Below are 15,121 nucleotides of genomic sequence, written 5' to 3' on the forward strand. Positions count from 1 at the left end.
TAGAAAAATTCAGAATGAAACGAAGAATCCTGATATTTGTCACTATCAGTGAAAGAGGTTTTTTCCTTCTGAGTAGAATTATAATGCACATTAATGTGATTTGCTTAATTTCAGTAATTTACCAGTCAGATTTGTAATTTTTGTGAAGATATTGATCATTTAATTCTAAATGCAAAGGTTAAGGAATTTGATATAATTTAGCAGTGACCCATGCAGACACTCGGACATCTTGTCCCTAGAGAGTAGAGAGTTTATAGACACTAGTAGATTAGTATACACGTTCATATGCTCCAGCTTTTTTTTTTTAATTAGATTTATTGGGGTGACAATTGTTAGTAAATTTACATAGATTTCAGGTGTACAATTCTGTATTATATCATCTATAAATCCCATTGTGTGTTCACCACCCAGAGTCAGTTCTCCTTCCATCACCATATAACAGCTCTTTATTTATTTATTTATATTTTTTGTGGCAGCCCAGCTCCAGGCTCTCACAGTCTTAGCTGAAGAGGGCGCAGTTCAATTGGGGATTGAACCAGCGGCCGAAGGCGTTAGGAGCACGGTGTTCCAACCGCCTGAGCCACCGGGCTGTCCTAGCTCTTAATTTTAAATGAGTTAGAATGAATTCATCTTCTCAAGTGCTGTCAACTCGGACCCTGATGTGACAGACTTCAGGCCAAAGCCTGGGTAGCGATGATACAGATTTTTTTCAACTTGGATTATAGAGAACTGCTTTCAGGAAGATAAGCATTTTAAACATTTTTAGGGTTTCAGACGCATCACTAAATATAAAGTACCTGGAACAAATATGAAAGAAGGTGTCCAAATTGAAGAGCTGATACCTTTTGCAAGAGGAAGTCTTAAAAAGAAAAGTTTAAGACAAATACCAATTTTTGAGCAATTTAATCACAATTTCATGTTATACATGTAGACACAACATGTATACACACTTTCTTCTACCCATAGTACATAATGAATGAATGTCATTTGATATTCATTTTCCTAATGGTTTTCTCTGGTAAGAAAAAAAAGGCAGTTTCAGTTTGGTAGTGATGGTGTATTGCCAAAAAGCTCCACTTTGATGGCTCTCTGTTTCACAAGAGGTTACAAAGCCCCCTTTGTAGTTCAGAGAGCTTGTGTGTTTCTCAGATGTCACTGGCTGCTTGAAGGTGTGCTGTCTTCATCTCTTAAACCCCATTCTCGAGGGGTGGTCCCTGTTTCCATCACATCTTGAGTATCCTCATATCGAGGTTCCCTCACTTTCTCACAGCATGTTCTTGGAAAAGCAATTTTTAAGTTTACTGGTTTTGTCCTTTCCCAGTTTCCTTGATTTTATGTGAAAAATCAGCATTGCAACCCTGTATCCTCACGTTTTTATTTTAATAGTCACTAATTACTGTCCACTTCTCACAGAAATGGTTGGCATAGCTACAGAAAGGTCCATTTACATTTTATATACATTCAAATAATTATTGCATCTGATAATTAAAAAACAATTAGTCATGTTCTCGTGACTTGCTCAGTGTGGAGGAAATTTTCTGATTCTTTTTAACATACCTAATTCTATATCTAAACTTTTTTTTTTCTTACAGGGCTCGTGCAGTTCGCTTCAGACAGGACAATAATGAAGCTGTTGGAGGATTCTTCTCTCAGATTGGGCAGTTATATATGGTGCATCATCTTTGGGGTATTTATATTTGTCCTTCATTTTCGCATTACTGGAATTTCACAGTTCATCACTAAAGTTGTACTATACAGTAAAATGTATCTCAAGTCAGGAATCTTAAACACTTGCAAATTCAAACGTCACAGATGAAAGTACTGGACTGTCTAGGACGGGAGGTCAGCAGCAAAAGTCCATAGACTCGTGAAACATGGTAAGCTGATCATCCAAGTAGGGATAATGGTGAAAGAAATGAAAGAGGTGAAGTTAGCAGCCATGGGAGAGGGAAGATGCTAAAGCTACTGAGTGCCTTTCGCAGAGTGGTCCCTTACCTCCCTTTCTAGGTGCTTCCCGTTGTTCCATCAGAGACAGTCCTGCATTTTACCCTGAGAGACAGCTCCCTGCACTTGAACTTGTTGCCTGCCTGGGTCTAGTTCCATGGTCCCAGTGGCCCTTCTGCATTTTCCATCTCTGGTGTCCTTCAGGCCTGACTCAGATAGTCCCCCTCCCGCCCAATGAATGTCACTCTCCTGAGCCAAGTTGTCACAGCTGTGGCTATTTGTTTTTCTCTCCCTGCTAGAACAGGAACTGGGCCTCAGTAACAGCTTGGTGTAGATACTGTCTGAACATTATGGGCACATTTATAAATGGTTATTAGAGTTTAAAAAGCATAACTTATTTCCAGACCATATCAGTTAACTAAGGTGTTAGTCTGACTTGTTTGGTCCCATCAAGCACCACACCCTGTCTGCCTGGCGTGTCCGCCTGGCAGGGTCACAAAGATAAGGTGATCTGTGTAATGAGGGATCGAGCAAACATGAATGGCGTGCCACGAGGCAGTGTGTGATCAGTACACAGGGAGTGATATTCAGGGTACTCCTGACACATAAAGGGATATAAAGTTACCTATATTGGGGGGAAATCAATAAAAGGTGGAATGTTGGCGAGACGTCAAGATGTAGATGGGATTGACAAAGGTGGGAAGGAAAACCTGGAACAGTGATGGAGACAAGGGAAATTACAAAAAAGTGCTCAGAAAACTACAGACAGTTCAGACTGGCTGAGTGGTAGAATACCTGCCAGGGATCTAGGCCTGGGTAAGGTTGGCATAAGAAAAGTAGTCCTTACGTTGTGTAGCTGGAACGCAGCACCCCAAACCTTCACGGTGTGGGGAGGAGACCCCCCGCCACTCACTGCTTGGACCAGCTGCTCAATAGGCTGCACACACAGGGCTTCCCTGGCGTGTGGCGCCTGTGTCTTCTGAGGCCGAGGTTGAAGACCCTGCACCAAAGGATAGAGCTGCAAAGGAAGTGAGGGCAGCATTGACCTCGGGTTTTCCACTAGCTGCCAAATGACCTAAGTATCAGTTATAGGAAACAAATCTTTAAGAAATGTGTCCTGTGTCCCTGCCTTTTAAAATTATACTAGGTCTAATTTAACCTTTATGGGTTTGAGGTAAGGGCACGGTATTTTTTAGATAGTGGATGTTCTGTCCAGAGGATATAGACTGAAAAGTCAAACCTCTCCCCACCCCCTTCCTCTGAGCCTGGAGAGGCCTGAGCATGGCTCCTGCACACACCCCCAGGCATGTTCTGTCCAAGAGTAAGCACAGGGATTGATGTGTCCGGCTCCGGGCAGAGGTCAAGCCGTGCACACGCTCCTTCCCGTCAGTGCTACAGCTAATCTGGGTAGGGACGCAGCGAAGGAGGCTGGGATGGCAGACAGGCCAAGGCAAGCGCTGGGCAGAGTCCTTAGTTCAGCCCATGGGGCGACTCAAGACTTCACAGCAGATGCAGGACGAGCCCACCATAGTCCTCCACAACGCAGGTGCAGAAGCCGGGACAGCGTGGTACGTCAGTGTCCCAGAGTGGCCATGTGGCAGCACCTGTGTCTTCTCAGTATACCAAATGTTCACTCCCCACTTCATACTTTGTAGAAAAAAGTACTGAGACATGCAGAGATGGATTCTCAGTGCCTGCCTCTGAAACTTACCTCACTTTCCCACATTTTCTTAAAGAACCAGCATTTAATATTAAAGCAAAATGAATAAAAATGATGAGAAAACTTCTGTAGAAAAGATCAGGATGGCAATATTTATCTAAGGCAAACGGAAAGTTCATAGAGCATAAAATGGACTAAAATGATTTTAAATGATGCATGTACAGCATTTTCTAATAACTAACATCAGTAACATTAAATATTTTTTAAATGATGTAACCTTCTCCAACAAATTTAATGTACAGATACAGCCATTTTTTAATTTCAGTTAAATGCTTAAGCACTGAAAAAAACAAAAGAAAGAAAAAGAACCAGCATTCGCCAGGCACCTCTAGTCTGTTGGTTACTTGACCCATCATTCTCTGAATCCTTGGAACCACCCACCACAGATGAGATACCGTGATTCGTAGCTGGTAATAAACCAAGCAGAACCCACAGCTATTCCACAGCTGAGACAGGCGCAGACCTTAGCATGTCTGCTTTCCGAGCACTTGGTGCCATCTATCCTCGGGGCCTGACTCCATTCATGCGTTTGCCCAACCACCACGTTGGGGCCTCCTGCCCTCAGTTTATGAACAAACTCCAGTGCCTGCTATCTTTAAAAGCCTCCTCAACCCAAGAGTCCATTGACGGGTGAGCCGATAAATAAAATGAGCTGTATACATAGAATTAGAATCTTAATCAGCCATGAAAGGAATGAAATTCTAGAACATGCTAAACACAACATGGACGAATCTCAAAAACATTATGCTGAGTGAAATAAGCCAGCCACAAAACAATAAATACTGTATGATTCCACTTATATAAGGTACCGTGTTTCCCCGAAAATGAGACCTAGCAGGACAGTGAGCTCTAATGTGTCTTTTGGAGCAAAAATTAATATAAGACCCGGTCTTATATAATATAATTAATATACTATAATACCGGGTCTTACTATAATATATATAAGACCGGGTATAATATAATATAATGTAATACCGGATCTTATAGTAATTTTTGCTCCAAAAGACACATTAGAGCTCATTGTCCGGCTAGGTCTGATTTTCGGGGAAACACAGTACCTAGAATAGGCAATTTCATAGAGACGGAAGGTAGAATAGAGGTGAGCAAGGAACAGGGGACATTTTTTTTCAATGGATACAGAGTTTTAATTTGAGTTGATGAAAAAGTTTTAGAGGTAGATGCAATGACGGTGGCACAATGTGAATATACTTAATGCCACTGAATTGTATATTTTAAAATGGTTAAAATAGTAAATTTTATGTATATTTGACCACAATAAGAATTTCTTTTAATTAAGAAAACTAACAACGCCTCCCCAGCCTGTGCAAGGGGCAGCTCAGCACACAGTGCGCCTGTCATCTGTCTGACCTCAATGACAACACTGGTGCTTGTCACAGGAATTGTGGTGGTGTTTTCCTTCTGGGGTTAAGAGGCAAAACATTTATTTTTCCTTCTATTTATCAGCACCTTCAAAACTTTATGTAATAAATTATACTGTTACTATTAGAGGGAAATTTTGTCTTTAGATGGTTAAATTGCTAGACCTACAAGAGTAGGTTTTCTCCCAGGGAGAAGGAAGTCCCAAGGGGAAAACGTGTATCCCAAAACAGAAAGTAGAACTGAGGGAGGGAGCCCTGGGTGGCCTGTCAGTCTTGACTGAGACAGACACTGACACTGTTGAGATACCTAGGAAGCATCTCCCGGGTGAGTAGTTGGAAAGGTCTTGCCCAGTTTGGGATTCAGAAATCAAGGCACCCAGTGAGATATGTGAATTCTACCATATGACACCAAGGACTGATGGTTTCCACCATGCTTTCCCCTTAACCCGGAGCACCTTCCTCTTCCATTCCTAAATATTGATGATACCCTTTTCAACCTTCAAGACCCATCTGGTCAAATCACACCTCCCAGCGGTTCTCTCAGGCTCCTCTCTGTTCTTATGTACTGTGTTCTTGACACCACAGGACTCAGTAGGGGCTGACGTTTCTTTTACTTGTCTTTGTTTTCCACTGCATTGAACATTCTCTCACCCAGATCTTTGCAGTGCTTTGTAAATGTGGAGCAGAATCTAATCTAATGTTACTCATCTGTGGTCTGGCAGTTTCTGGTTATGAATTTAACGTGTTATTGAAAAAGTGCACTTGTTTTCTAAATGTATGTCTGGGATCCACTAGACTATAAAACTTAAGAGCTCCTTGTTTTTCAAGAGTGGATTGTTTTGCTTCTCCCAAAGGGCCTAACAACTTTGCTCAGAATAACCAGCTCACAATTATCCCAACTTAGTACTAAATTCCCAAAGTAGTCTCTGAGAAAACTAGATGAGCAGCTGAGTCAGTATTAATGAATGTTCTAGTGAGAGGTAGGGCATTGTGTTTGGTGTAAATCTTGTTTCTTCTGTGTGGTTATTTTTAGCTTACAAGGATCTTCAGACGAGGGAAGACATTCGAAATGCAGCCTGGCATAAACACGGCTGGGAAGAATTGGTGTATTACACAGGTAACATTGTCATAGGCATAAAATACTTTATTATTCTTGTCTTACTCTTTTATGATCTTTCCCCGTACACCTAATATGTATTTTTTTTAAAAAAGTATGTTGCTCTAGATGGTAAATTACAAGTTTGTCGGGAAGGAGGGAGTCAAATTTTTCTTTAATAGTTACATGACTTTATTCCAGTAAAGAAGAGTATTAATTCTTTCAAATATTTATGTTGTCTGGTACAGTTTTCAAACCCTTGTATGTTGTAAATTTTATATCATTGCTTTTGTACATTGCTGCATTCTCTGAAAATTTATAACAAATTTTTTTAAGCTTTCCCTGTGTCTTCAGGATTGTTCACTCACAAAAACTTTACAATTTAATACAGCAATTAAAAAGTAATTTTGAAAGCTGATGTGTTTAGACTTCCTGTGAGTTTGTACATACAACATACCTACACATGCGTGTATACCCATGTACTTTTATAAAAAAACAGCCAGCTGATCATCCAGCAGGACCAATACAGTAGTAAATACCAACCATGTTGCATGTCACGTACATTTAAGCCCATGTACTACCAAGAAAAATCAGAGTAATTTGTTCTAGAAAATAGGTATTTTCATTTAAAAATGTCATAATTGTATGTGACTTTGTTGCTTATTCTTACACTTTCATCAGTTCCCAGAGGCTAGTTTTACTCAGCAGTGAGTTTTAAAGTACAGTATATCTGTTCCTTTGTGTAGGACACAGTCAAATGCAATATTACTTGTTTTTATATAAATTTTAGTTCAAAGAAGCTTTTGAGAAAGCACCATTTTTCTCATAATAATGGATTTTCCTAATTTTCTACAAGTGAAACACATCTGCAGACAGAATTTGTTTTAATAACATCTAAAAGGATGCTAACTATCATTATCTTGTCTGTTTCTGCCCCTGAAGTCCGTCCTACATATTCCAACATTCTGTTCTGTGATTTCGAGCTCCACAGCTTCTGAACATTCTCAGCAACCTCTTTGCTAATGTATATTTACCGTAATCTGTTTAGAAAAGAGCAAGCACAGTAATCTTCATCTTGTTTTCAGTTCCACTTATTCAGGAAATGGAATCCAGAATCATGATCCCACTGAAGACCTCACCTCTCCAGTAAAGCTACAGAATTTAGATGTGCCTACTGTCACATAAATTTATGTGACAAGTATTTGTCATAAATTAATTTTAATTGTATATCAAGTGAAAAACACTGAAATGTAAACTGCTGTATATAGCTTATGAGAGACCTCTTTTCTTTAAAATTTACATAATTAGACGAAAGGAATACTATTACAGTTTGACTGATTGTAACCATACTCTGTAGTCCTCTTTGAAACATGCCTGTGTTTGTTGAATATACCTAAACCACCCTCTGGAAAAAGAGAGCTCAAATTAAAATTTGACAAAGCTCTAAATAAGAATCTGGATATCCATGAAAAAAGTTAGGCATTTTGTTATAAAAAACAAATCTGTTTTATGATTACAGATTTTTAGACAAATTTCTTGTATAAGGAAGAAATACAGATTTTATCATGTTTCTCTAACAGTGTTTTTGAGTCTAAGACTAGGAACAAATTATGAGTATACCCAGTACCTGAATATGTTTTAATTCTACTCTGATTTTCAGTCAGTCAGCATGGTAAACAATGTGCATTACTAAGCTGGTAGTGGCTGCCAGGGTCCATTTAATCAATAATTCAGTCTTCACTTAGAGTGTTGTGATGCCTCTGTACGAGAAAGGAAATGGTTTAAACCTGTGTATCATGTGATTGTGAGATGAACACCATGAATAGCACTAATTTTTATTTTTAATATTTTTCTACAACAAAATATGAGGCACTAGAAAAAGAGGTTTTATTTTGTGAAAATCACTCATGACCTCAGACATTCTCCAGGTCTACACGATCATATATGGGGGGTAGTGCATGTTCAGATTTAAATTGGTATCACCTGCATACTTTGTATAGCTGTTTGACTTAGTTTTTTGAGTGTGCCTATTTTGTGACTGTAATCATATACACATCCTGATGAAATGAAAAATTATGTCTGACCCTTAAATAATTCATATGTAAAAGTGTGAATAAATCTCATATCAAATGTCAAACTTTTACATGTGAATGGTATTCTCCAAGAAAATATAAAAGTCAATAAAATCCTCTTAATTTTCACATATTACATGTTTGCATTCTTTTTTATGAACTTGTGCTGTGAATGACCCTACTGCTCTTGAAATAAGCTTCTCTCAATTCAGTGTGCATATGCCAGTCAATGAGGTAAAACACTAATAGGCTCACAGCCTCTCCGTTGAGTCACGGAAGGTATTGGAGGAATGGGCCCTAGTCACCATCGCTCAGTGTCATGGGGTTTGGGGAATGGGCCCTAGTGACCAGCGCGCAGTGTCATGGTGTTTGGGGAATGGACCCTAAACACCAGCGCGAGTGTCATGGTGTTTGTGGAATGGGCCCTGGTCACCATTTCAGTGTCATGGTGTTTTGGGAATGAGCCCTAGTCACCTTTTCACTGTCATGGTGTTTGGGGAATGGGCCCTAGTTACCATTTCATGTCATTGTATTTCGGGAAGGGGCCCTATTCAGCAGCACGCAGTGTCATGGTTTTTGGGGAATAGGCCCTGGTAACAATTTCAGTATCTTGGTGTTTGGGAAATCGGCCCTAGTCACCAGCCCACTGTGTCATGGTGTTTGGGGAAAGGGCCCTAGTTGTCAGCGTGCAGTGTCACGGTGTTTGGGGAATGGGCCCTGGTCACCATCACGCAGTGTCATGGTGTTTGGGGAATGGGCCCTAGTCACCAGCACGCAGTGTCATGGTGTTTGGGGAATGGGCCCTGGTCATCATTTCAGTGTCATGGTGTTTGGAGAATGCACCCTGGTTATCATTTCAGTGTCATGGTGTTTGGGGAATGGGCCCTAGACATTATTTCAGTGTCATGGTGTTTTTGGAATGGGCTTTTGTAAGGAATAGAATATGTGAAGGTCTGCCTGGGAACATTTGGGGATGTAAACTCTCACAGTGGCTGGGATACGTGCTTGGCCTTGGAAGGATTGGCTACCCTCCCAAGGACCAAGAAAATATTTACAGGATGTGGAGCCTGGCCTTCGCCGTGGTACAGGTGGGCCGAGCTCTGATACATCTAATCTCATACCAAGGACTGGCCCCGGCTCCTAGCCAGATCGGAGACCAGTTCCTTGTGTAGTTAACACGTATGCTTATTGGCTCCTTGCCGCTGTTGTTAGTGAAGTCCTAAAAAACCCCAGAGAGCGGAGGCGCAGCAGCAGCAGTTGTTCCCCGGCCGCCTGGGCTGCTGTAAGGTGTTTCGCTCGTGCTGATGAAGGGCCGGTGCTGTTTCTGCGTATGATGTTTTGCCCGTGTTGATATTTTACCGGTGCTGTTTCTGCGCATGATGTTTCGCCCGTGCTGATAACTTTACTCGATTGGGATTTTGCCCTGCTGATGAAAGGCCGTTGCTGTTTCTACGACTCTAATTGACCAGGCCCTGGTGGTATGATGAACTGCCTCCTTGCTTGTTAGTGGTATGATAATATATTCCCCTAATCTCTGTCTTGTCCTACTTACTTTCACTTTGTAATAAAACTCTTTAACCCCTTCATCCCGGCTAGTGGTGGTGTGTCTTGCGTATCGGGCCTTAAAAATAAGTCTGTGCACAGCAATTGATAATACTTATCGATACAGCTTTGGTCACCAGAGCACTATGTCATGGTGTTCGGGGAATGGGCCCTGGTCACCAGCACGCAGTGTCATGGTGTTTCGGGAATGGGTCCTGGTCACCTTTTCAGTGTCCTGGCGTTCGGAGAATGGACCCCAGTCACCAGCAAGCAGAGTCATGGTGTTTGGGAATGGACCTTGGTCACCATTTCACTATCATGGTGTTTGGAGAATGGGCCCTCGTCACCAGTACTCAGTGTCATGGTGTTGGGGAATGGTCCCTAGTCACCAGCAAAAGTGTCATGGTGTTTCGGGAATGGGCCATGGTCACCAACAAACAGTGTCATGATGTTTGGAGAGTGGTCCCTGCTCACCATTTCAGTATCGTGGTGTTCAGTAAGGGGCCCTAGTCACCAGCACGCAGTGTCATGGTGTTTCCGGAATAGGCCCTGGTCACCATTTCAGCGTCATGGTGTTTGGAGAATGGACCCTGGTCATCATTTCAGTGTCATGGTGTTTGGGGAATGGGCCCTAGACATTATTTCAGTGTCATGGTGTTTTTGGAATGGGCTTTGGTCACCAGAGTGCAATGTCATGGTGTTCGGGGAATGGGCCCTGGTCACCAGCACGCAGTGCCATGGTGTTTGGGGAATGGGCCCTGGTCACCATTTCAGTGTCATGGTGTTTGGGGAATTAGCCCTAGTCACCATTTCATTGTCATGGCGTTTGGGGAATGGGCCCTAGTTACCATTTCACGTCATGGTGTTTCAGGAAGGGGCCCTAGTCACCAGAGCACAGTGTCATGGTTTTTGGGGAATGGGCCCTGCGAACCATTTCAGTTTCATGGAGTTTGGGGAATAGGCCCTACTCACCAGCACACAGTGTCATGGTGTATGGGCAATGGGCCCTAGTCACCATTTCAGTGTCATGGTGTTTGGAGAATGGACCCTAGTCATCAATTCAGTGTCATGGTGTTTGGAGAATGGGCCCTGCTCACCATTTCAGTATCACTGTGTTTCTGGTAAGCACCCTATTCACTAGCACGCAGTGTCATGGTGTTTTGGAGAATGGTCCCCGGTTACCATTTCAGTGTCAAGGTTTTTGGGAATGAGCCCTAGTCACCATTTCACTGTCATGGTGTTTGGGGAATGCTACCCAGACACCAGCACACAGTGTCATAGAGTTTGGGGAATTGGCCCTGGTCATCATTTCAGTGTCATGGATTTTGGGGAATGGGCCCTAAACATTATTTCAGTGTCATGGTGTTTTTGGAATAGGCTTTGGTCTCCAGAGCGCAATGTCATGGTGTTCGGGGAATGGGCCCTACTCACTAGCACGCAGTGTCATGGTGTTTGGGGAATGGGCTCTGGTCACCATTTCAGTGTCATGGTGTTTGGAAAATGGGCCCTAGTCAGTAGAGCGCAGTGTCATGGTGTTTGGGGAATGAGCCTTGGCCACTAGTGCAGTGTCGTGGTGTTTGGGGGTATGGCTGCCTGCATAACAGGCTCTTTTATACCTTGGCTCCTTGCCTGGAAAGCAAGTTTTTAAAGCATGTTCTGGAATTGCCCTATCTTGGTACTGCTAAAAACAATCATAAATCTGGCTTCCAGGTCTTTCAAGTAATCTTAAGAAAAAATGGTTTATGTATACTATTAGGAGTGTTTTCTTAATCAGTGAGTACTTACACTCTTTGGGGTTGATTTCTTAGTCTATAAAATGGGGAGGTTGAATCCCATGATCTTTAAGATTCCTTCAGCTCTGAATTTCTGTAACTGGTTCCTCTTTGTGCTCCGGGAAGTAGTAGGTGAGGAGGAACCAGGAAGGGAGAGTGAGAAACCACCAGGGAAATTGGAAGAAACTGAAGAAAGTGGGATGTCATGAAAGCCAAGTGAAGAAAGTCTATCAAGGATGAGACTGCCTGTGTCAAATGCTGCTGCGAGGCCGGATTGGATGAGGTCTGGAAACTGATCATTAATCTAGCTGCCTGGTGACTTTTGATAAGAGCATTCTATTATTAAACTAATTTATCTAATTATCACTTTATTTTAGCATTTTCTGCCAATTTGTCAAATGCTTTTACTAAACTCGGGTAGGAGAATGAATTATTTTATCACACTATTAATTTTCACTGGCAATACTCAAAACTTCCAAATACATTTTCCATTCACTGGGTATAACTCTGGTGAACATAGTCACCAGAATATATTCTTATATAAGCCAACTCACTTTTAATTATCCTTCATGTGATATCATCCTGTCACGTGGAGCGGCCTGCGGGATCTCTGGTCCCGCTCCCCACATAAGAACGCAGGACATGGCTAGGCCAAAAAGGAACACCCACGGAGCCACAGGTAGGGGAGTCATATCACTAGTCTCACTGGAGGCTGGATTCACACGACGTGCGACCTGTTGTCTGCTTTTCTGCCAACAGACCAACGACTCTCCTTGACTGGACTCCCCAACGTAGCCATGGCAGTTATATTACTGGCCAATGGCTCTGGAATCGTTACAGCTGACGGCCAACTAGCCAGAGCTGCCGGCCATCTACAACCCGAGCTAGCATCTTTCCACGTGAGGTCGAGAGCCTGGAAACTGCTCTCTGGGGCTCTGTCCTCACATATCCCTAGTAGTTTTTAAAAGCCCTTTTAGAAACATACTCTGTTCTCCTCTAAACGAACACTTGACAAAACCTGTTTCATTTCTCTTATTCTCAACTGCCTGTGAAAGATCCTTTTTCAGGTCTACATTATACTTTTATTTATTAAATTCATACTTTCAGTTTCTGGCTGGTATGCAGTAGATGTTCAATAATATGCCTCATGAATCGATGGAAGGAAGGAGGGGAAAGTAAAAGAAGGAGAGAGGGAGAAAGGGAAAGAAGGAAAAGAAAGTACAGAGACTGTCAGTTCTAGTTAGAAAATACTCAGAAAGCAAGGCAGTGTCTTTATTCATACCATTTTTTATTCAAGTTCTAGAAATCCTTGGAAAAAGCTCAGTAAAAACAATTCAAAAGGAAGACAATAAAAAGAAATATGTTCAGAATTGGAAACTTATCAGCAAGGTACTGAAGAATCCTCTAATACTAAAGCCCATCCTTTGTCCAGAATTCAGTGATCATTAAAAATGAAACCACTTGAATATTTTGCAAAATGGACTTGCATGCTAGGAAGCAAAATTTCATCTACTGTATTAATATATTCTAACACTTGTGATCACAGTGTTAATAATAAGTATTAGCTTAGGATAGATTCTTCTGGCTCTATTAATGCAGATAAAGAACGTTGTGGAAATCACTGACCTGAGTTCCAGCTCTGAATGTGACCCGGTAGCAGTCATTAACTTTTGTGAACCTGTTTCCCATCTGTTAAAAAGAGGACAGCAATATCTATTGCAACTACTGACCTCACGGTTGGAGAATTACATGAGGAAATATGAAAATACCTTGGAAAATGTGAAAATAGCAGTGTGACTTGTGGTCAGTTCACTCCCTAAGTTTTCTGAACCAGTCATAAAGATGCTGAGGGTCACTTACTGAGGCAGACCACTTAAACCTCTGGCGACACTCCTGCCCCAGGTCTGGAATGGTGCCCCTGCTTTGGAGTGGTAGCTGGGCGGGGCTCGCTAGAGGTCATGGAGAGACACTTGTAACCAGTAGAAGAGAGAGAATCATTATAGCAGCAGTCAAACAAAAGGAGATGGGGGTGGGGGTGGGAAATGAAGGCCACAGGGTTGTCTTTTTTGTTTAAGCATATACAAGTTTTGAGGGACTTCTGTTTCAACTAATGTCATGACAAATTTCAATTCTTAACTTTATGGCTCCCATTCTTAACTTTTTTCTTTACATAAGCAGTGTTCATGATCAGCATGAAAAAATGGTGTCACAAAGATAGGAAACCACGTAAAACTGTCACCACTTTCTGAATCCCATCCTATTGTAGCTGCATACATAATTCTTGGGAGAGTTGCTGTTTACAAGTGAGTCCAGAATTAGAAAAGCATGAAAGAGATGAATGCAGTTGCTGCATCATTTTAAGCTCACCACTCCAACACAACCAAGAAGGGATTGTGAATGCTGCTTCTGTGCACCTTGCTAGGAGATGGGGAGCCTGTGGACCAGAGGAGGGGTTGTGTAATGGGCAACAAAGGCTATATGTGGGTATCAAGATTTCTCAGCAGATCTGACTCCTCGGAGCCAAATTTAGTGCGCAGACTCTGATGGGCTGTCAGCTTCTCAGTCCTCTGCCCGCCCACCCACCCGCCCGAGGAAGTCTTGGCCCAGCTTGTGCACCCTGCAAGGTGGCAAAGGCTGACGCAGTTAGCAGGGTGCTTTACAGACCTGGCATGCCTGGGCCTGCTCGGAGCGCGGCAGTGCTGAAAGTACAAATGTCACAAAACAGCCTCTCGGAGAGCTGCCAGGAAGCATTCACAATTAGGAAACAAGTGCCTCGTTGTTTGTGATCTCATTTAAATGTTGCCAAACTTATTTCATATCTCGCCTACAGAAATTATGATTTTGAAGGAAATTTGATACATCTGATTTGATTATTGGCTAAATAATTATCTGATTATTTGGCCAAATTTGATTATTTGGTTAAATCATAAATTTTTCAAATAATGTCCAGCCTCTTCTACTTAATTATCCATCAGCGTCCACTGCATGCCTCTTCCTAAACATGCGTCTTTATCCTCCCCGAGTTTTCCACGAGGGAGGATATATAATCTCATAATTTTATAGCATGCTCTGGAATTTCCCTTTCTTGGCACTGCTCAGAACAAACATGAACCTGACTTCCAGGTCTTTCCAAGTCATCTGTAAGAAAGAAATGGTTCATTATGCTATTAGGATAATGCTTAATTCATTTAGGGGAGAGAGCTCCCTGTGAGCCCCCTCCTTAATTCGAGAGAGTAAAACTTGTTTTCAGTTATTTTACTTCATGTGATTATCAAATATCCTTTTTTTTTTTTTAACGGTCAGAACTTTTTTTTAAGTCTCTGTCGTTATTTTTTTAAAATCTTTTGTAACAATTCCCTATAGGACAAATTCCAAGAGGTCATAAAAGCACTGCTGTCTTTCTGGCCCAGAACTTCACTCAGTAGGCGCCGAGCAGGGGGTGCATAATGATAAGCACTCTGCCCTGTGCTCAGAGGGGTCTCCATTTCACCTTGGTTCTTTGCCTCGAGGTTGTTTCTACACAAACACATAAAGTATGTGACATACTGGACACTGAAATGCAGGATAGGCAGAATTGAAAGTTCCACAAATCTGTT

The 15,121-nt window shown here is 41.9% G+C and overlaps 2 protein-coding genes across 4 annotated transcripts in view; one reads left to right on the forward strand and one right to left on the reverse strand.

Annotated features, from left to right (window-relative positions):
* Positions 1-9,797, forward strand: part of NIPSNAP2 (nipsnap homolog 2) — a 39,866-nt gene extending 30,069 nt beyond the window's left edge. For 2 of the 3 annotated variants that reach the window (XM_081053027.1, XM_081053028.1), the window contains 3 exons: positions 1,593-1,687; positions 6,077-6,160; positions 7,225-9,797. In XM_081053027.1, coding sequence (XP_080909153.1) covers positions 1,593-1,687; positions 6,077-6,160; positions 7,225-7,289 — 244 coding nt within the window. In that variant the 3' untranslated portion in view covers positions 7,290-9,797. The remainder of the gene's footprint in view (positions 1-1,592; positions 1,688-6,076; positions 6,161-7,224) is intronic. The other variant, XM_081053029.1, reaches the window with a different exon arrangement.
* Positions 1-15,121, reverse strand: part of SEPTIN14 (septin 14) — a gene marked incomplete at both ends in the record, with an annotated part of 390,465 nt that overhangs the window by 310,635 nt on the left and 64,709 nt on the right. The gene's annotated exons all lie outside the window — the stretch shown is intronic.

The sequence above is a fragment of the Rhinolophus hipposideros genome, assembly GCF_964194185.1.
Source record: "Rhinolophus hipposideros genome assembly, chromosome: 7".
In the NCBI taxonomy this organism is placed as follows: domain Eukaryota; kingdom Metazoa; phylum Chordata; class Mammalia; order Chiroptera; family Rhinolophidae; genus Rhinolophus; species Rhinolophus hipposideros.